Here is a 24,149-nt window from a genome sequence, read left to right on the forward strand (position 1 = left end):
ATTTTGTTTCTTTGTAAAATTTTTAAAATCCTTTAATATTTTCAGTGGTTGTTTTGATTCAGCTGCAAAAACTGACACAAGCTAAGCTTGAACTAAAGTCTTAACTTGATTATTCTATATTGTTATAGCTAATAGATAGATAGGGTAATGATAACGTGTTTTTGTTTCTCCTAAAAAACATAATTGATAGGAAGTCAGAATACCTACCTTGAAAACTTCCTTCTAGTGTCTACTACTTTAAAAGAAACACATTAAAGAACATTACTCAGAAATTTTTGATTGCATTGCAGGCTCTCAATCCATAACAATCCTGGCTTTTAACAATACAAACTTATACCCTGTGTTCATTAAGAGTGGAGTATAAACTGCTAAACTTGGGTTTAATTCATCTTGTTCTAAGTGTATGCGTTATGAATTGTGCCTAGGGTGAACAAAGCATGTTTCAAATCATACTTTGACCTTGAGATATCACATCATAAATTCATAAGATGTCAAGTTTTGTAGAGATTCACTTACAACATTTCCAGAACCGTGTTATTGATATTATTTTTAAACGTGGGACATGGGATTTCCTTGGCTCTATCTGTGTTTGTTAACAATACTTAACACCATAAGAATTGTTAAGCCATAGGATATCATGTTAATTTTTGATAAGATCCTGTCCAATAACTCACTGCGTTCATCCTAGGGTTTCGCTCCCTTTGGTTGTATCCGATTAAAATTAAGCACTTGGAATAAACTTTAAAAATCACAATGTCAAATTTAAATTAAGTTTAATTCATAGTAATTACAAAAATGAAGGAAGATCAAAATTAGATTTGAAGAAAATTGTTCAGAGCATATTAATAGAAAAATTTGCTATAGTCTAACAACACACTGGATTAGTATATACAATAATAAATACAACTTACTCTTATTTACAAGAATAATGAACATGAATAATTCTGAATCATTCTATAAAAACAACATGAAAGAATACCTCCCCAATTGTAAATAAGAAAATGGCTACATTGAAAACACTAATTCTATTTTCTCCTCTCTTAAAAAATAAAACAAAACAAAACTATAGTCCCATTTAAAATTTGGATCTGATTACATTAAAATCATCAATTTTGTAAAGTTTTGCCCAAAATAATATTAAACATTTGTACTTATTTATAGTATATTATAGTAGCTATGTTTCATTTAATTATTTGTGTAGTGTCTACAATAAATGGTTTAGTAACCCATCAATAAATTAGCATTTCCAATACATCACAGTTTACACCTTCACTGCGTCTGTATACTGAGTGAGACCAACTAGTATTAATCTGATTTGTACCGTAGTCAAGTGTTAAGCTAAAAAAATAAATAGCGTTAAAATATTGAACATACCATCTCCCTAAACAAGAATTTCAGTTTCCACAGTTTCAATTAACTTTTTACAAAATTAAATTTTATTACTAAACAAATTTTCTTATAATGGTTTCATAAGAAACTACAATAGTCTAATGAGCAAAAAATTAAAAAATGTAAGAGTTGTCTACTAAATATTATTGTTTGTATCAATTTTTTATTAAAAAATTTACTTTTCATAATATATGTGTGTAGCAAGATGATGTGTTCCTGTAGATAAATGTGAAATATTATGCAAAATTAAAGTTTTAGAAATATAAAAAACAGCTTTAAAAAATCTTAATTGTTTTAGCACAGAAGACTACTTCTATTGGCTAAATAATTTTGTTTTAAAATAAATAGACCTATGCAATATTTATAATTTTTATTGTTATATTTGACATGTTTATTTACATCTTTTTTGATTATATAAACTTATGTGACAAATAAACCAATGATTCTAGATTTTTACAGAAGTCTTTAAATCTGTGAAGGTATAAAATATTTATGTGAACAAAGTATATTGTTTGTTCAAAATTTATCTTTTGAAACCATAACTCTAAAATAATGTGCATTGCAACAAGAAGTATAAAAATATACTTCCCTCTTTCTCTATATATACTTACTTAGAATAAGTAAACAAAATTAAGTCATCCATTACAAATAATAATTGTTAATCAACTGAAACATTTTATTTGAAATGGAATTTATTAATTTAATAAAATATAAATAATAACAATACTAAACACTTTACTGATCATTTAATCAGGATGTTTTTTACGTTGAGAGACCCAAATAGGGGTAATGGGTTGTGTGGATGATGGAGACAAGTGTTTGTGAATGGCTGTAGCTGTGTACAGTCTGGCGAGGAAATACAGTGTCGCTACAAACAGTACAGTCCCCTCCATGATGACGAAGTGTGACACAGAAGTTCCAATCTCGAGCCAGCTGCCAGTGTTAGTCACAGAGTACAGGAAGTGAAGCCCCATCACGTCACAGTAGATCAGTACAATGACAAACATGCTTTCAGCTTTTGCCTGCACATCAAATTATAATTATTAATTGGTTATTTAAATAAATTATTAAAATGTTCCATTACAAAATTTTATCAAACAAATCAAAAGCAATAGCTGGATGTAGTGCAAAAAGTAAGTTTTACAATCATGATTAGGTTCAAATTATACCAGTTCATTAACCTAAAGTGAGTAAATAATAACCGGTGTAAAGGATTAATTTATTATTGTTGTTCATTATAGTATTTATATTAATCCAACACACTGTTACATTTAGAAATAATAAAAATAGGGAAAGTAAAATTTTCAGTAGTCAAATTTAAAAATTTCCTAGCTTTTAATGTATTAAAATAGAAAAAGTGTTACTATTTGTCAGTTCTCTTATTGCCCCTTTGTGTAAGATTGATTCATTTCCAACAAAGATACAAATTTATACTAAAACTAAACATTCTGCTATTTTGGTAACCCAAAATTTTGCGCCATTGAAAATAACAAATGTAAAACTCACCCCAGAGAATATGTTGATTGCTCTGAAACTGCATGCAACTAGGAGAAAAGGAACTAGAGTCTTCAACAGTATAAGAGCCATCATAGTGAATGGTGAGAACTTGGTGACAAAACATCGTACCCAAGAAACATCAAATGAATTCACAGATGCAACATTTCCGGTGCCGAAGAACGAGAGAAGAACAAAGGTTAGCTGCAGTATCAGTTAAGGATAATTGTGATAAAATTATCTAGACCAATGTACAGCTGGTTTTGTTTTTTTCTTCTACCCATATAGTACCCACTGGTCTGTTTAATGAAGTAGACTTCATTGTTGCTAAATTTTCAATTTTCAATTGCACATGCTTTAACCCTTTGAGTGCCGCAGCGTTTTGCTATATGGTATGCTTAAAATGCCGAGCAAAAATGCCTGATTCTGCAAGGGTCTGGTAAAAATTCATAACAAATTTATTTATTGGTATGATGTCTTGGGTTTTTGTTTTTTTTTAGATAAATATATTTTCTTTATACATTGATCACTTGTTTAACGTTTTTATACAAATAAAAAAACTCATTAACAAAAACTTTATGAGCAAAAACATTTTTTATTTTGACACAACTTAGTGTTAGTGAAATATTTTATTTTTTCACTTTTAGATATTCTATCTTATACTCCATTTAATTCTTTATAAAAAGACATAAATTCAAATTCAAATTAACTTTATTCATATTATTTGTACAATTACATTTGAATTTATACAAATAAGGAATGGCATCATCTTACATGTTTTATTTGATTATATCCTATGTGTCCATATATTCTCCAAATGAATACAAAGCCTTATCTGTCAAAAATCTTTTAAAATGTTTTTTAAACAATAAATCATTTTCTATGTTTAAATAAATTCCTAGGGACTTGGCTTATAAATTTAATACCTTGCCGAGCTAGGTTTTTTATAATGAAAATTCCAATGCATGTTTATGTACTGCCAATTGATTTCTATTTCTAGTAAAGTAGTTGTGATTTGACCCCAATCGGGGTAATTTGTCAAAATTTGATCTAACCATCATAACAGTTTCCAGTATATACATTCCGTAAATAGTTAAAATTCCTAATTTTGAAAAAATACTCTTTCACAGATTCCCCATCCTTTAAGTTCAAGATTATCCTAAATTGCTTTTTTTTTGAAGTTGAAGAATGCTTAACAGATTTGAATTACTAGTGGCCCCGTACAACACAACACCAAAGTTTATATGAGAATGTATGTGGGCATAATAAATGGTTTTCAAAATTTCAGTTGAGCAATATTTTGACATGGTTTTTAAGAGCAAACAATCCGGAAGAAATCTGTTTTTTGCAAAGCCAAAATATGTTCGTTCCAAGTTAAGTTCTCGTCTAGAAGTAATCCTAAAAATTTAGTGTTAGTTAATTGAGAAATTTTGTATATTGTCTATTGTTATGTTTGGCATAAGTTTTTTTCTATTTTGTTTTGTGCAGAAAGAGATCATATTTTGTTTTATTAAAGTTTAGTAATAAATTTTTACTGCAAAAATAATTATTAATACACATGAGTTTTCCGTTTTACATGCAATTTCTATTTCATTCAAACTTTTACCAGCAACTATTAAATTAGAGTCATCTGCATATAGACACAGCTTGCTCTGATCTTTTGTCAGAACATTTGGCAAAACCCAACATATAAAGTAAGAAAAGAATTGGCCCAGAATGGAACCCTGTGGCACTCCATGCCTTGATATTTTTTAAAGAAGATTTTGCATGAGTGATTTGATTTAATTTGGTTACAAACTGCAAGTCAACATACTGTGGTCTATTTGAAATATAAGAAGCAAACCAGTTTAATGTAAAATCTTTAATACCAATGTTTTTTTTAAAATTTCTATTAATATTTCATGTGATACACTATCAAAGGCCTTGGTAAGATCCATAAAAATGCCAACCACATAATTCCCTCTATCAATATTGTCCCACTATGGATTCAATAAAATCCGTCCCAGCAGTTATGACAGACTTACCAGCTCTGAAGCCATGCTGTTCTCTGTCAAATATATTATTGGTTTCAAGAAAATCAACTAGTCGTAAATACATCACACGTTCAAAGATTTTTGAAAAAAGTAGACAAAATGGATAAAGGTCGATAATTATTAGGGTCAGTTTCACTTCCTTTTTTGAAAACGGTTATAATTTTAGAGATTTTCAGTTTTTCAGGAAAGATTCCAGACACAAAAGAGGAATTTATAACATGAGTCAGGGGCTTGATCAGGTACATTTTAGCTTGCTTGACAATTGGCATTGGAATTTCATCGTGGCCTGCTGAATATTTGTTAGGAAATGACATTATAATCTGATTTAATTCTTCCTCACTTACTGGTTGGGTGTGGAACTTTTTAGCATTAGAAGTTTTAAAGGTACCAGTGTTAACAGTGATGTGTGATGACAAGTTTGGTAATATTTCATTATCTACAATGTCAATAAAATGATTGTTAAAAATTTCACAGATTTCCTCTGGTTCAGAATATTCATGGTTTTCATAAATCAATTTAATATGTTTATTAAAATTGTGATAATTTTTTGTTTCATTATTAATTATTTTCCAAGTAGATTTACATACTTTTTCAGAATTTCTAATTTTATTTTCAATATATTCCTTTTTTTGAAGAGTTTAATTTTTTGCTGTAATTTTTTTTCAACTGTTTTAATAGCTTATTTAGTGTTCTATCTTTGGTTAATCTTGTAGTTTGACTTAAACTTATAATTTTTTGCTTTTTCTTTTTCCAAATCATAATTTATCCATTTGTCTTTATTAAAATTTACCCTAGACTTGACCAGAGGAAAACTAACATCAAAATAGTACATCAAAATTTCATGAAAAACATTGTATTTAGTGTCTACTGTTGCATTGTAGACTTCCAACCAAGTTTCATTGCTCAACATATTTTTAAAGATCTCAATGTTTTCTCTTGTATATTTTCTACAAAACTGTTGTTTCGGTCTTAAAAGATGTCTTTTTATTACAACATACATTAATTTTCAAAAGTTGGGCATCATGATCAGAGAGCTCAGTAATAACACCTTCAACCATAAGTGACTTTTTCGGTAAATTTGTTATAATAATTATCAATTGCACTTTCACAATCCAGGGTAACTCTAGTCGGAAAATTCACCAAGTACTGCATGTTATGTTGCCTTAAAATATTACTTAATCTATCATGACTTTTAGAACAATGCAATACATTTATGTTTATATCCCCAGCTAAAATTACATGCTCATAAGTTTCAGTTAAAAATAGTTAAAACAAATATCAAGTTTATCCAAAAAGAGGCCATCATAAATTAAACCTGGAGTTCTATACAACCCACTACTAATACAAAAGAAAAATCAAAAGCTCGGCAGGAAACAATACAGCATTCAAACTCTTTATCTATACATAAGTTATTAATTCTAGGAATTACAACTCTCTTAACTTGGTTAAGAGTTGCTGCCTAAAATCATAACTCCTCCACCACCACATGTTTGGCGACAATAGTTGGTTATAACAGAATAGTTATTAACTTTAGCAAATTTTTATCTCATCAATTTTTAGTTTATGTTCACTCAACACTATTAGATCTGGTTTCAACTCTTCAAGAACTATTTCCAAAGATAATTTCCGCGATAAAAAAGTGTTGGATATTTTGATGTAGAATTTTTATTGTAAGATTTGCATTTCTTGAATCCAAAATTTTTTTATATATTGTGGAGGAGCTATTTACAGTATGTTTTGATCTATTTGAAATATCTACTTTAATGGTGGAAACTGATTTAGGCTTGCTAAAAAAAGGGAGTCATTGTGCTGTTGGTGTGGCGTAATATAGTGTTGGTGTGGAGTATGTTGGTTGTGCTAGTGTTGTTTGTGGAGACATATGAACAGTTGTTACAGATGGACTCAGGAAAGAACTTTGAAATTCAGGAGACACCTTCCCACTCTCCCTCACACTCCCTTCACTTATCACAAAATCGCCCATTTCCACTTTCACTACTCTCACAGACACTAGCTTCAGTTGTTGCTGGAAGTGAAGTTATTTCTTGGGTTGGAGTATGTGAGGAGAAAACAAGTTCGCTCTTGTAGGCCTGCGGACTGCGGAGTCGACCAACCTCTCCATACTGGGGAAAAATGGAACTTGGGAGCTTATTTCCAGTTTATTACTCACAGTTTCGGTTGAGGGCTGTGATGGAGTACCACGAAGACAATCTATAGAACCCTGAATCTGCTCGAGAAATTCATCATGTGACAGTCCTCTCCTGAGTTTTCTCTGAGATTTTTTGATCATAAGAAACTATGGTTACTGTAGCTCCAGTAGCCAATTTGAAATTTTGAGAGAGATTGGAAATTAAGTGTTTAATAGTGATCTCATCTCGAACAGCACCTATTGGAGAACAAATCAGGTGCTTGAAATCCCTCCTCTCAAAATCCATAGCCAATTGATGAAAGGCCAAATCATAATCAGTTTTCTTTGGCTTGTTGTAGTACTTGGGTTTAGTAATGAGGCTGTAAATTCCTGCACCATGTCTGTGATTCTGGTACGCAAGATGTGAACTGACACAGTTTAAATCAGAAGGCTTTCCACATTGCTGCTTAAATATCACGGCAACTCCTGCTGTCATGTGGCGATCATGATCGAAGTCTGCTGAAATTGAATGAGCAAAAGCCACCAGATGCATTCTCTTGATGCTTGACGATAATATCTTTCATATTTGCAACAATTATTTGAAAAGGTTTTTTCTCTTTTGGGATTTCACAATCATTGGTGGGTTCTACAGTGCACACTCTATTCTGTAACGAATAGTCACAATTATTTTTTTGAAACCAGTTTGTTTCGGAATGTCATAGGCCATTTATTTCCTTGCATATCCTGTTAACTATCAATTGCTTTCCTAAGAAGTTTAAGTGGATGCCATCTCGATTAAAACATTTTTCAGATAAAGCTGTCATGTCCACAAAAGAAACATTCTTCATTATTCTGGTTTTCTCATAGTAATGTAGATTTAAATTCATAATTTCCTCATTTATTCTATGGAATAGGGGTAGATCTTGTCTAAAGGGTATGCCACACAATATAAGTCTACAATGCCTATAAGACAGTAAGACAGATTTTAAATTAGTGTAAATGGTTTTGAGTGCTTCCATTGTAAACATCATTTGCACCTCCCATGATAACTAAAAAATTCTTCTGGTGCAAAAGTTATATTTCTTGTTTTGGTCAATAATATCCATGAATTTAGCACAGGTGATACCAACTCATTTTACCTTGGAGGTTTTTCTCGAGTTTATCATGAATTTTCCTGGCTAGATACCTGCCATGGCTGTCACCAACTATAGTAACATAAGGAGATGGTATTGGTAAAATGTCCTGTTTAGGGTAACCTGTAGTAGGGGAGGCCTGTTCAGTTTGTATAGCTTTTTCACAGAGTATTTCAGGTTTTGTTTGGTTTCCGAGGGTTTTTTATAGACAAATCATTTTTCCCGATGTGAGTTTTTATGCTATCATAGTCATTATTAGAACTTGGATGGTTTAATAAATGACAACACAATGTCTTTAGGAGTTAAAATTCCATTTTTTATAACATAAGCAATGTAGGATCGTTTTTTAGCACAATCATTTTCAGAAAAATCTGGGATCTTTATGTTCTGAAAGAAGTTCTTGCTGTTTGAAATTAAGTAAAATGTAGTCAACTGCATGTAGAAGATACACCCCACAATCAAATGAATTATTTTGATTCGGGCCATCAAGTGATATTAAATCAGTTGTTGGTGAGTTCTGAAAATAATGAATAAGTTTCAGAGACACCAGCTTAGCAATTTCAGAGTTACCACTACTTCTCATAGAGTCATAGTGATAATATTTATTTACCACTTTTTCATACACAAGTAGACTCCAATGTGAGCCATTTACTGACTTATAACTATCAACTTCCCCACTGTCATATTTTGGCATTGTTTATAGGGATGAGTAGTATGTCCTTTTCATGTAAGGCAAGGGGATCCAGAAGAAATGATATGTCCTCCAGTTCTTTAATTGCTTCAACTATTGTTGGGTTCATTAAAAAGCGGTTCTCTTTATTCCCAATCACTTTAACGGTAAGTACCTGGAAATAAGAAATCTAAAGTGTCATCTGTTAACCAGTCTGGCCTAAAATATCCAGTTTTAGATCTGCTGATTTTACCTGTTGTTTTAAACTCTCATTTTCTTTTTGTAGGGCATCATATTTTAACTGTAAGTCCGAAAAATTGGTTTTCAGACTTATTGTTGCTATTTTCTAAGGTCTCCTCTTGATTTCTGTAATTTTTTGATAACAAGGGAGATGGATCCTGATGGGCAAAATTTTTTGTGGGTACTTTTTCTGTTGATGTTTTATTTGCATATTTCAAGTTTCCACCTTTATCCTGCAATGAAGAACTTCTCAGGGAACTTCTATTTGTGTTTTATTTTTAAGTTGTGCTCTTGTTTTAATGAATGGACTAGTTCCTGTGTTGTCCTTGATTGAAGATTGTTGTGACATTTTAAATTATATATAGACTATGTATAATATCAATAAAACAATAAAAAATGTCTATGTAACTGTTTACTATCCAGGGATTTAGTTTAATATATTTTTATTTAATAATTAATATTTAAATTCACTCTAAAAATTACTTCCAAGAGTAGCAAAATTATTCAGATTCCAAAATGATTTGAACCAGGTATCTTGAGTGTGGAAGGCAGTCGCATTGCCAACTTGAGCTACACAACCTTATCTAGGTAGGACTGATAAGCTTCACTTCACTCATTCAGCTTTACTACAGATAATACTGGAACCTGTTATCTCTGGAAAACTCCAGGCCATTCACTTGTTAATCACTTTCATAAAAATTTCATATCAGCTTTTTAGTGTTATCTTTGATGTTTACTTCTTTGAGCTAATATATTGTCTTATATAGTGTCATTGAAATTGAATGAATATTAAAGGTAAATATTAAAATATATACTTAGTTTATAGGTTAGTCCATCAGTTAAAACTTTTTGTTCTGTTAAATAAAATAAACTTAGCTCAAAAAGTAAGTCCTGATTGCTGAGAACTTAAATCCTATCATAGTCTTGAGTTATACATTAAAAAATTTCACTACTTTTTATGGTTTTTACATTTCAAAACTAATAATACCAGTCACTATCAAAACAAAACATGCACTTCACACAACACACTCATGAATATGTATAAACATTTTATATGAATAAGTATAAACATTTTTTTATACTTATAAATAAAGTTTGGAAAATAAATATGAAAATATGAACCACTACAAAACTAGAAATTTTCTAACCTAACCTAACATTCTGTGTATTGTCTACACTGATAATTCTTATTGTAATTCCTGCAATACTAGGTCTTCATTGTCAGCAACGTTTTTACGACTCATTGTTTATAAATATCACTGAACAAACACGAAAAACATAAAAACTATACAAATATATTTAGTAAAGTACTAGATGCTTACGATCGCCGTAACTCGGTTCTACTTACACACAGACTAGAACAACATACACAAATTGATTTGTGTGTAATAATTTGAAGATACTAACACTACAAAACCATTTACACTTAAAAACTTTCAATATCATTGGTGAAATAAACAGCAGCGCAAACAAAACACGTGACGGCTCGTCCGCGTAGCGGTCGATTCTAAACTCGACTGACGCGCTCACTTTACAACCGCCGTAAAAATCAGAATCTAACCAGAATGCACCAAAACCTATATCAAAAGTTACGTTGAAGGCTTTGGAATGCGTATGTATAGTCATTGAGCCAATTTAGATAAATACTATATAAAATATAAGCGTTACTGCAGAAGTCGCTAACAGCGGTTCTGGCATTTCTTGCATATAATGCGGGATCGCTGACAGTAATGCTCCGGCACTCAAAGGGTTAATATCTATTTTCTAAAAACTTAGTTAAATAATAGAAAGCATTTTTGACATAAAAGTGTGTGTGTCTCAAGGAAAACACTTCAGGCATGTCTATAAACCATAAAAAATGTTCTAGTATTTATTAAAATATTAGGAGGGCAAAATAAGGAGATTTCAACATAAAATAGTCTATTTAATAACAAAATACCTCTAAAAAAAGTTGTGATATGTAAAAATTACTTTTGTAACCATTATAAAAAATAAGACTGTCTCACCAAATTTGACACGTTTAGAACAAAAGGATACGAAGAAAAAACACTTTCGAAAATCATCTGAAGACAATGAGTAGTGTTTCACTTCTAGATCTTCTTTAAACACCATCTTTGATATCTAAAACACACAAAAGTACAAATATCACAACAGTTGCAAGAATATATGAAGTAGATTATGTTAAATAACAATACATCTAATATCACAGATAGAACGTTTACATTAACATAAACAAATACAATGGGAACTGGGTAATTTAAACCTTTAGAAACCGATTCAAAAATTTGAAGCACATACATGTTCTTCATGATTATTTCATCATTTATTTATTTATTTATTCACTTCATGATATTTAGATAAAAATCTTCCTTTTTAAATCATAGTTACATACTGTTGGTAGGGTTACCTTTAACAACGAACTTTACAGTAACGATGGAAGGTATGGATTGCTAAAATTGTGGACCTCCAAAAGGTGGCTGAAAGTAAATGGTGCTGCAGCTCTCCTGTTTCACTGTCAGTATGGCCGGTATCAACAGTTTTGAATTATTAACATTTAAATTAATTAAGTTCCACTCTAATGTTGGAATTGTAAATTTCAACTATAGTCTAATCAAGTCAAAATTGCCTTATTCTTTCTATAAAATAAACATAAAATGTATATTTATTAATGGAGTAAGTGTTAAGAAATTGCAATAGTTGACTGTATTGTTTTTAATGTAATAACTCCAGTCTCACAACCAAGTAATGGCATTTAATATGCTATTATAATAAGGCAATCAACATAACAAAGAACCACTCTAAAATTCAATACATAAATTTATTGTTTTTATTTATTTAAAAATCAGCAAGCTAAAATTTAAATAATTAAGCAATACTTGCATTCACTTGAGACAGCCGAGCCTCTACGACGAGCCACACACAGAGACTGACAAAGAGTGCCAAGAGGAAGAATGCCTCATGACCCACACACAGTAGCAGGAAAGGTACGGCCAAGCCCAGGCCAATGCTGAGGAACCTAACTGGCACCTCACTATCAGTCATTAGAGGTACAGATAAACTTGTCACTGCAACAGCCATTAGACACTGGTTAGACTTGTCCAACTGTCATTAGTATTACCAATAGAAAGCTCACTGGTGGTTAGATTATACAGTACAATTTTAAGACAATTCTAGTATGGGACATCATTGCAAGCCTGGTTAGTGGCAAATACGAGGGGGTACCCAAAAGTTCCCGGAATAGCTCTGCCGTAGACGGAGCTTGTGTAGTACAAATTCTCGCCGCTTGGCTCTTGTAGCGCTGCTCTTTGCCAGCTCAGTGCCGCCTGTTGCATTGACCTGATGTGTTCTGTCCCCGTGCAGTAATAGTTTTTGCTAGTGCTGTTTTGTGATCATGCCGTTTTTTATGATGGCAAGTTTGAGTGAACAGCGTGCAGCTGTGAAATTTTGTTTTCTGCTTGGCAAAAACGTCGCTGAAACAGTTGAAATCTTGAAGACAGCCTACTAAAACAACCCATATGGGGAAAACCCAAGTGTACAAATGGTTTTCTCGGTTTAAAAATGGTGACATGTTAATTCAGGACAAACCTCGTTCTGGACGACCATCGACTTCCCGAACAGACAAAAATCTTGTGAAAGTGAAAGAAATTGTGCTTGCAGACCGACAACAGACTATCGAGCAAATATCAGAGGCTAATGGGCTGTCATTTAGCTCAGTTCAACGGATTTTAACCAAAGACTTGAACATGAAAAGGGTTGCGGTCAAGTTTGTGCCTCGTGCTTTCATTGACTTTCAAAAGGAACGTTGAATTGAAGCCTACCATGATTTGAAGCAGCAACTTGAAGCCGATCCAGATTTCTTGTCAAAAATAATTACAGGTGACGAATCTTGGTGCTATGGGTACGACCCAGAAACCAAACAACAATCCAGCCAATGAAAGACGGCATCATCACCCAGACCAATAAAATGTCGTCAAGTCAGATTGAGTGTCAAAACAATGCTCATTTGTTTTTTTTGATGTAAAGGGAATTGTCCATTCAGAATTTGTTCTACCAGGCCAGACAGTAAATCAAGTGTTTTATCTTGAAGTATTAAGAAGACTACGGAACAGCATTTGACCTACGCAAAAGACCTGATTTGTGGCAAACAGGGGACTGGTTTTTTTCACCACAACAACGCGCCTGTGCACACACACAGCAATCTCTGTCACCCAGTTTTTGGCCAAAAATGGCATGATTTCGCTACCACATGCACCTTACTCACCAGATCTGGCTCCGTGCGACTTCTTTTTATTCCCACGAATGAAAAGGGGCATGAAAGGTCTCTGATTTGACAGCGTGGATGACGTCAAGAAAAAAACAATGGAGGAACTGGCAGCCATCACTGACGAGGAGAACAAAACATGTTTCGAACAGAGGAAACAACGATGGGATAAGTGTATAAAGTGCAATGGAGAATACTTTGAAGGTGATAAGTTTGTTTTGTAAAAAAATAAATAAAAAAATATGTATATTTAAAACAAAATTCCGGTTTTTTTGGGTACTCCCTCGTAAATTATAGTTTAATGCATTTAGGCCTGTGTTATAATGTTTAAACTTCGCATGAGTATAGAAGATATAGATTTCCTGTGATAACACTAGCACGAAAATAATTAATTGAGGTCTCTTTACATTAGTAATAAATAATAAAGCCAACCGTCTAGACTTGAAATGATGTGTCTCATACTAAAGAGAGTATAATTTTATTTTAGAAATAAAAATAATTTCTAATAATATCTTTAAGTTGACAATTTAATTATATTACAACTACAAGTGATAATAGCCTACTCAGTATTGGCATTTACACCATTTGAGTTTGGAAAGCTCAAATCATCATCTCATATTACACTGGGGGAAAAGAGATAAATCAGCCTTTTATTTCTTTTGAATATGATGTATTAAAGAAATAAAATGTTTGGAAAAATGTAAATCGACAATTCAAAAATGTCTGTTCTTCCCATTATAAGTCTTTGTCATACACATTGAAGTAAAGGCACTGTTTAGAAAGAGATTAAGAAAGCATTTAGTTCAGGGATGCTTCCACTCAGTAGAGTAGTACTAGACCTGATTTTCCTATTAATTTGTTATTTTTTGTTAGATGTGTGATGTGTGCTATTTTTACGTTAAGGTGATGTTATATTTTAAATTTATTTAACTTTTATTTCACTACTTTGAGCATTGTAATAAATTTATTATATTATAATGTGTATTATTGTAATTGGACATTTTTCATACTTGTAATTCATGTAAACAGCAATAAAAGATGATTGATTAACATAATAATGCACATGGAGGTATGTCCCTACATTATGTTGTAGAGATAACTAACATGAACTAACCATTAAATTAAAGTTATTTATCTTGTATGAGTGGTAATATTCTTTGGGAATACTTCTGAATCATGTTTTGGACTGAATTCATAAGTCAAATTGCGAATACTCTGATACCAAGCAACACGATTTGACGTGGAGCCTTGCTATAGGAAAATTTTAGGGGGTTTCTTCCCGAGTCTGGTGTTAGCAAATAATGTTCAATTATATCTTAAAAATAAAAAGTTAGATTTGTACTCGAGTCTTAAAACTTAAAATTTATTCAATGTACCATTTATTTTAAATACTAAGGTCATTAATTTGATTATACCCTACGAGTCACAGTATTTATTTCATATTTCTCTGACTTTATGGGTGAAACCTGATTCTCCTAAACATACCACTGGTGTATAGCAAGAAGATAATGTTATATGTCTAAATAATGTAAATAATCATATCTGGCCATCATAGTAAGTACACCAAATCGCCTCACATTTTACAGGTAATGTCAGTAAATGTGGTCATAATTGTATATTAGATGCGATTGTATATCATGTCTGCGGGTAATACAGAGCAATCTGCATGTCTATTTCATAACTAAACACACTAACCAAGAAGTAGCCAGGCAGCTATTTGGTTGGCTAGTTGTAGACCTATGCCACTGTCAAAGTCCTGCGAGGTTGTAAGTACGATGGCTGTGGCCACAGAGAGCATCAATAGCTGAACAGGAACTACCCATCCAGTCCGGACCAGACCCAACAGGTATAGACATGATAGTCCCAATAACAGCCAAAGGCCACCACAGAAAACCCTGCAACCGTTATACACACTTACAAATATTTTAGTAAGTTGTAGCAAACTCAAGTAAACCTTACACCGAGCAATTTTGTATATGCTATTTACTTGTTTTTAACAGTATATATAAATTTGTTTAATGTTCAATGTAGGGATTATGTAAATTTTTACATTCAAGTAGTTCCCAATTATTGTAAGGTCTATAAACAAAAAAACTATAGAATAAAATAAACATGTATTTTAAATCAAGACAAAAATGTTTTTAATTTGTTTGATATATTTATCTATAAAAAATGTAATATACTGAAAATCAGAAGAAATTGAGTCTTCCTTGGTATGGAGAAGAGTCAAGATTCAAGAAGCTTTATTGTCATTAAATACAAAATTGTATAATAGACATAGTCATAAACATAGTAAGCATGTACTATAATACTAATATAAACTAGATTACACTAAAATGTTTTCCTTTAAATTCTTAACAAATTCTGAAGAAAAACATTAATCTAGTGGTAGAAATTAAAATTTTATCAAATAAAATACATAATTTATTAAATAAAAATGCACAAAAGAGGAAGACAAAACAACTTAGTACTATCAATGTGACTAGAAAGCTTCAACGTTAACACTTAAAATTTAAACAATTAAAATGATCACTTAAACAATACTAATAAATAACAAAACAAAGTTACAGACAGATAATAAAAGAAATTTAAAAACAACAAAGTTTACAGTTAAAATATTAAGGTACTTGTATGACAGGCAAAGAATTCATCAACAGTGTATAAGGGAGTTATCTTATGCCAATTCTTAAGAACAATTTTAAATTTATTGATAGTTGTTGTTCATGCAATATCAGGCAACTTATTGAAAAACTAAACCTCCATAAAGCAGTGACTTTTTTTAAATTTCTCAAGTCTTACAGGAATTAAATTCAACATATGTTTGGCCCTTGTGTTGTAGTTATGAATGTCATGACGCATCTCATACTCATTCAGATTATCTTTAACTTTAACTAAACAATAATATATACACAGATGGTACAATCATTATTAAAAACTTTAAAAATTGGTCTACAAGATTCTCTACCCTTCACATTCTTGATCAATCGTAAAGCTTGCTTCTGCCACAGGAAAACTCTTTGGGCTCCACTACTGTTGCCCCACAGAATTATTCCATATGACAGAAGTGAGTGGAAAAAGGCAAAATATGATGTTAATAACATATATCTATTTACACATAAACTTAACTTACGCAATAAATAAGTAACCCTACATAGCTTTGTACATAAACTACTTGTGTGAGTATCCCAACTAAGCCTGTCATCCAAATGAACCCCCAACAACTTAACTGAGCTATTTATATTTGTTACAGCAGAGCTTAAACTAAAATAAATATTTTCAGTTTTATTAGTGTTTATATTTAGATAATACGAATTCCCAGTCATTGTGAAAATTAACAAATTTCACATATAAAGGTATGTTAATTATTTTTGTTTTAAATTGTTATTTTCTTTTAATCTTGTACATCTTACTCAAAGTGTGAAAATACATACACAAATTCTAGCTGTGTCTGCTGTCCAACAACAGGGAGAGTAGGGAAAACAGCTAATGTAAGGTAAGATCCAAGCCACAATATCTGAATCCTCGTTGACAACAGTTTCCGTCTCTCTCCCAGCAGGAAAGGCCAACATCCAATGGCAACAACTACAACTGATAGGATCCAACGCCTGAAGAAAATCATAACCTAAATGAAAGAAACACTGTATAAATGTCAGTATAGTTAACTTAAATTGTTTACTATTCAGTCCAAGTTAAACATGTTTAACTCATTGAATCGATAAATCCATACAGACCCTAATATATCAGCTTTGTAAGACAATTAATTATGGTGATTGTTGTTTTGATGTCAATAACACTTACCAATAACTCAAGCAGGACTATGTAGAGAAGCACTGATCCCAGCGAGTGCAATAGCCGATATTTACCGAAGATGTGGAGGACAGTCTGCCAGTGGCGTGATACTGCCCACCATAGTTGGAGTGGTAGGCAGCAGTATAGGTAGAACTGGGGTGGTAATGACTGTACTGCACAATACATCAGCTAGGGGAAGTCCATATAAATGCAAACAAACTTCACAAGTAAAGCATCAAGTAAGTTTTCTACTTTATTTTGAAAAAGTACTTTGGAAACACAAATGCTGAGAAATAAGTTTTTGTGAAACAATCATTGACATTTCAATAGCTATACAAATTCAAATTTGATATGTAAATTCTTTCTACATAATCCTTTTATGATATATTTACTATTAAATAGCACTGACGTTCCAGAATGTTACGTTTTCTAAATCGTTTGAAAATAGTAACAACATTCGCAATGTCATAGTTTTGATATTTTTATAAAGGTTTTTATTCAATAGAAATTTAATTTAAATATCATATTTTATCAGAAAATTAATAACAGTAAACAAAGATGTGAATTTTTTGATTTATAATAAATTAGGAGAGAACACAATAGGAAGTGAAGTGTGGAGAATTGGTTGTAATGATGCTTCTTGTACAGTTTAGAAGGAAACAATAGCCAGCTCATTGTAATCTTCAATTTTGTAAAATTCAATTTCTGATAAATCTCATCACTTGACTTTAGCCAGTTATAAAGTAATTCCGTAGTAAACACCAGACTAAAAAGATAAAAAAACTACCTATATTTCCAAGTATTAAACCGAAAGAATTTTTGTGTGAATATCACTTAAGAGAGCTGCTCTAAATATATGGTGTTTTTGAACCAACATGAGTTGAACAAATGTTTTACTAAACATTTTATATTTCTGAAATTCAATTTTATTTATTTTTCCTTTTTTTAAGAGTTATAAACGCATTTACCTAATCAAACATAAATTTGGGATTGCTATGATGTAACATTTGTTGCTTTTGTATGTAAAGTAATATATTATTGTGACCTATCAATAAACAATTGCATTTTTGGCCAAATCGCAATTTTTTGTTTCATATTTCCCTATTGGATTATCAATTCTGCGTCTTTTGGATTTTCCAAAAATAATTTGATATATGACCAGGGAACTCGATATTTATGGTTTTAAGCTAAAAATTGCTCAGTAACCACTAGTTTTTGCAAGATAATTATTTTGTATGACTGCTAATATTGCTAGCAGTTCAATATTCAAATTCTACATATTATAGTAAATATATTATAAATAAAAATAAATTTACCTTTGCATAGAGTGTATACATTTTATTACATAGTTTAGAAAAACCCATTGCAAATTGGCCTAATTAAGCTTGCCAGTACATTTTGCAGAACTATAGGGCCAGTTGGAGGGTAAATGAAGTGCCAGAAAATCAATACTTCTCAAAATGTTCGGTACTTTGGGATTATACCGACCACACCCAGACATGAATCGTTATTCGACATTTTGCTTTTACTGATTACTAGATTAGCGTAGAACAATATTTAAACAGGAATCGTCTTATCGCAAACCCCTCCCCATCCGTCTCGCCGCCGGTTCAGCTGGTGCGTCGCTTTGTTGTACTTCCGTGTTTTACCTCTACATTTCTCCAAACACAAAAATTCAACAACAACAAACATTACCAAACTAAAACTAAACTCATTATTGAAAAAACACTCAAAACTTGTTTTTATTCTTGATCACATTCCGCCACCCAAAATGCGAGTGCCTCCGGCCATCAGCGCGGGCTTCGACAGCACCTTCGGTGCTGCCCCGCGCTGATGTTGGCAAAAGAAAAACATCCCTCGAGATAGTACCTATCAGTAAAATATCAAATTCTAGAGGGGCTGATCAGAAATATAAATTGAATTGTAATGGAAAGGCAATTATGTACAGTGCAAATCATGTGATGCCGCGCGGCCTGCCGTAATCGGGATTCTGGAGAAAGATAAGATAACAGCGACAACAATACCGATCACAATACCTGGAAATGCTTGTAAGTTTGTAATTTTGTAATTAAAGAGTTGTTTTTTCGTTCTATCATGTTTATTTCTATAAATTTATATTTTTGTGTTCTTCATACTGGTGTGGTCGGTATAATCCCAAAGTACCAAATGTTCAGTTATTGTTTACTAAAACCTATTATTTATTTTTTAGTACATGTTTTTATTATTTGTATCAATTAAAACCTAAGAAAGAATCATTTTATATAAATTTTACAGATATTGGGACTAGATTGTCATAGTGATATCCCTTATAACTATATTTTATTAATAAAATAAAATGAAAATGAAACTTACCATAAATTAATAATGAAGTTACAATTGCCAGAGTTAAGAAAAAAATATTCCGCCAAATATTAATATTTCTTGTTTGGTTATTATAATGGCCTGAATGATTAGTAACTTTTTCATCTGAAAAAATATACAGTTTTGTTAGTAATTCTTGCAGAAATGTATCAAATGTGAAGATATAACAGTGCAATAAGCCCTTAGGCTGACAATTTCCTAAGGTCATATATAGAGAAGTTTTTTTTTAATAGATTTGTAAGTGTACATTGGAGGAAAATAATCCAACATTATTAACTTCTTTTTCCAGCTGTTAAGTAAAGTATATAACATGTATGTTGTTTTTAATATACATATATATATATATATATATATATATATATATATATATATATATATAAATATTGTAATAAACATATTTTTATTAAATTTTAAATTTAATTCAAAGTACTTGTAGTATGAGTAGTACTTTTAACAATTTAAGTGCCAGGGATCTTGCTACGAGAAAAACATGTAAAAACACGCTCGAGTGCCGACAGTCTCCAAGACGTGTTCCTACGTGAAAAGTGCCAGAGTCTCGGAACGAGACGATTTCTATTTCATTTGTAGAACCTCTATAACTTATCCCATACTGGCTGATATCATACCAAAGGCCAATACATTACCTAACCTAATCTTTTCAACTATTATTTCAACTTTTTAACGTTGTTAAATGACGTAAACTAAAATAAAACACTTTCTCAGCTATAATTTTTATAATTGTGTTTATTATACAATTTTAGGTTACTACACACGATTTTAGGATGTGTTAAAATGCTCTTTATCATAAAAGTATTAACATTTTTAATAAATGTTTCTTATATTAGTCATTTTACCTTAAACTGGATTTTTATTTTGTTTCCATAGGAAAGTCACTGCCTAAAATGATTTTTAATTTTGTTTAATTATATAAACATCTTATTGTTATATTGTTTCTAATGGACAATTCATTTACCTTTCAAATGAATTTAAAAGGAGCTTTTAATTATAAAAAATAAATGTTAAATGAATTTTTTTCTGAAACCTTGTGTTTTAGTAAAAATAATCTCTAGCAATTAACTATTTATAAAAATTATTTTATGGTACAATATTAGATTATTACACATGATTTTGGGTTGTTTTAAAATTTTATTTAACATGAAAGTATTAAAATTTCAAAATAATTTTTTTTTTTTAATAGTTATTTCACCTAAAACTTGATTTTTATTTTGTTTCTGTGGAAATGTTGCTGTTTAAAGTGATTTTTTAATTTAAAAAATTATATAAATGTTAAGTAGTTTTTGATCTGTAATTTATTAACCATTAAAAATAAGTAAAAACAAGCTTTTTATGATCAAAAATAAATTTTATGAACATTTGTTTCTAAAATCTTGAATTTTCGTCCAAAACCATCAGGCACTTTTCGCATAGTCACACAAAAAATACGAGTAAATCGGCACTTTGAGTAATAATAAATTTAAACAACACTAAAATATACTTTGTTGTTACAGAATGAAGATATCAGTTATGAAAATCATACACCACTAATAAATATGAATACTCCACGATAACTTGTATTTACTAAAAAAACATGTATGTTACATGAAAAACAACACATTATCAATCACTTAGTGTTAATGAACAAAAAAACAGTGTTAAATTGTAAAGTGATTGACAAAGCAAGGAAGAATTGACACAGATGCTGGAACGTCATAATACTTATAGCACTGTCATTAATAGTGATGCCATCGCACTGAAAGCGTTAATTTGTTTAGGACTCAACACAATCAGAGTTTTGTGTATTTTATTTTATGTTAATAGTTGTAAACATAATTATTAGAACTAAACCTAACCCTTGTACAACTATATACACTTTTTATATGCCTTCACTAAAAGTGAAAAACTATCTACAAATATTGTGATGATTATCACAATACTCACATATTTATTGTGTCAAAATAAAGCCAATATTTTAATTTATATGTTATACCTATCAAAAATTAACAAAGTTAAATATTATTAATAATTCTTGTACACAATAAATCTCTAGTTCCTAGATTTTGTCTTCTAAAGTATTTCTTTACATTCAACTTTTCAATAGACAAAGAGATGGACTTGCCTGCAGTGTCCTGTAACAGATGGCAGAACAACCAAGCTATCCAGCCGAGGAAGGATAAGGTTACACAGCAGAGCAATAAGCCTTGGAAGTAGGAGTGATAGTACTGTAGACCTGAATGGCTCAGTCGGATGAGGTTTCTGCATTCTTCTATCTGAATTGTGAGAATAAAAAAATACACTCATTACAATAAAATGATAAAGAATTGTAACAGTTTTCAAGTCTTTTTTATGCACCTAAGACATTTATAACATTTATCCCTCTTTCATAGTTTATTCCTATATCATTATGCCACATTGAAACATTTGAGGTAAACCACATATTAAACGGTCCAATGCAGCCCAATGTTTCTTATCTTACAATTTATGGGATACTAATAAGAATATCTTGAACTATTAATTAGTTTAGTCTTTAATATTTTTCTAACTTATTTAATTTATTCATACACAGAAAGTAATAACCGGCCAACTGAAATTATCAATTAGTTTAGTCCTTAACATTTTTCAAACTTATTTTATTTATCATGAATACAACACAGGAAGCCTCAATAGCTGGCGTCCAAAGGATTATATTTATTTATTTCAAATTTATAACAAGTTACAGTTGTTGTTGTGTTGAACTGTTGTTTTAATTTAAAACATGGAGTTCAAGTTAAATAAATATTCTCTTATTTAACACGTTGACTGTGGCAGATAACCTAGTAAGCTGGCTGTCTTATTGGAATAGTTGTCTTCACTTCGTATAGACCTGCAGTGAAGGTGTTAAACACTAGGTTTCATAGAAGGAAAACAAACTGTTTATTTTGATGCTTAAAAAAATTATTTTGAATTGTGGATATCCAGCATACAGCAAAATTCAAGAATTGATACAAAGTGGGGTTCATCAAGTCTCAATTCTGGGATCTTCACTCTTTCTTATCTATGAAAATGGCATCATTGATATGTTATCAAAGAGTGACATCTTCATGTTAGTGGAAATCACAATTTTCATAAACAGGTAAAGAAACCCCAAGAAGCACTTCAAATAGAATATTTCACAAAAAATCAATAATATTGTCCAATTCTTGTCATCGATAGTCTTTGTATTTAGAGATCTTTGGAAATACTGTTTTTATTTCCTGCTGTTATCTTTTCTTTTTTTTTGTATTGATACAACTGTAAATAAACATCTTATGTCCAGTTTAGTTGTTTGTGTTTTGATTAATTATTGTTTGTGAGTGTTCAACATTTTATCAGATAATTATTTTTGTTAGGTATTTTTGACAATTTGCCTAGAATAGGAAGAGTGTTTAGAAAGAGGAAGCATGTTGGCTGGCACCGTATTACTAGTACTAGTGCTAGCAACAATGAACAACCCACAAGCACGAGTGGAACTAAGGATTCTTCATGTATGTTCAGCCCTAAGGATGAAAGAGCACCAAAAAAGAAATTGGCAAGGCACTCAGTTGAGTACAATCAGTTCAGGAACAGTTCTTTTCAATATGATTTAGTAGATTTTGCAGTTTTTAGTCAATTGATCAACCACCTAACAGTGTGTAAAGAATGTGGGTGTTCAATGAAATTGACAATTTCTAACCAAGTAGGCCTGGCCTACACAATGAGTTTGGAGTTATTACAATGTAAATCTTCAGTTTGTTTACGCACTTCAAGCAATCGGTTCCGGATAAGAAACTGGGCAAAGCATTGCAGAGATAATGAATTTCTGCTTTGCTTTCTACAACAAGATTCTTTCATGAAGTAGGTGGGTCTCTCCACAAGCCAATCTTGAAGGCTTTTCTTGAACTCCCTCTCTCCAAGTTTTGTTTCATATTATGTAGCAGGGTGTTGAAGATTTGTCTTCCCGTAAAAGATAGTTCCTTGGTTTCCAGGAAGTAGGTAGTCAGGTGCTCTTTGGGTGTTGTGTGAATGAGTGTCCTTAGCCTTTGATAATTCCACTTGAACTGTTTGGACAACTACAGAGTAGATGTATAGTGCTATTAGAGTCATAAGCTTTAAGACTTAAAAGCTTCTCTACAATTCACTAATGGTCCTAGATCTGCAAGCGTTATCATTGCCTTTTTGGAGTACTAAGATCTACTAAGATCTACTAAGAAATTTCATGTTTTGACATTTCCCATGAAGACACATGGATTCATCCAATGTTGTTACATGTCATTTGGTTACAACTACTAGGGTAATATTTATTTACAACATTAAATTCGACATTTAATTGAAAATTCTTTATATACATATATATTTCTTGTGTTTGTGTGTATGTGACTGAACTCCTCCTAAACGACTGGACCAATTTTGATGAAATTTTGTGTGTGTTTTCAGTGGAATTCGACAATGGTTTAGATTCACAATTTGGTCCAATTTAAATAGTTTATTTAATCAATATTTAATTTATAAACTGTTATTGATTTTGGAATGTTTTACCTTCGATCCGGCAGATTGCGCTACCACACGTAATACAAAGTAAACTGATACTTAACAGCTGTTAATACTTTCAGCTGAAGTTCATCAAAGGAACAGAAACATTTATTTACATTTAAAATGTAGA

At 31.2% G+C, this 24,149-nt stretch overlaps 1 protein-coding gene across 1 annotated transcript in view; it reads right to left on the reverse strand.

Annotated features, from left to right (window-relative positions):
- Positions 1-756: 756 nt before the first annotated feature.
- The window catches only part of LOC124355072 (GPI ethanolamine phosphate transferase 1), a 37,579-nt gene continuing 14,186 nt past the window's right edge, over positions 757-24,149 (reverse strand). The window contains exons 8-16 of the mRNA XM_046806000.1: positions 21,612-21,762; positions 19,487-19,600; positions 17,144-17,307; positions 16,777-16,967; positions 15,041-15,240; positions 11,965-12,149; positions 11,122-11,205; positions 2,896-3,087; positions 757-2,411 (exon numbers count right to left, since the gene is read on the reverse strand). Coding sequence (XP_046661956.1) covers positions 2,136-2,411; positions 2,896-3,087; positions 11,122-11,205; positions 11,965-12,149; positions 15,041-15,240; positions 16,777-16,967; positions 17,144-17,307; positions 19,487-19,600; positions 21,612-21,762 — 1,557 coding nt within the window. The 3' untranslated portion in view covers positions 757-2,135. The remainder of the gene's footprint in view (positions 2,412-2,895; positions 3,088-11,121; positions 11,206-11,964; positions 12,150-15,040; positions 15,241-16,776; positions 16,968-17,143; positions 17,308-19,486; positions 19,601-21,611; positions 21,763-24,149) is intronic.

Source organism: Homalodisca vitripennis, chromosome 2, assembly GCF_021130785.1.
Source record: "Homalodisca vitripennis isolate AUS2020 chromosome 2, UT_GWSS_2.1, whole genome shotgun sequence".
In the NCBI taxonomy this organism is placed as follows: Eukaryota; Metazoa; Arthropoda; class Insecta; order Hemiptera; family Cicadellidae; genus Homalodisca; species Homalodisca vitripennis.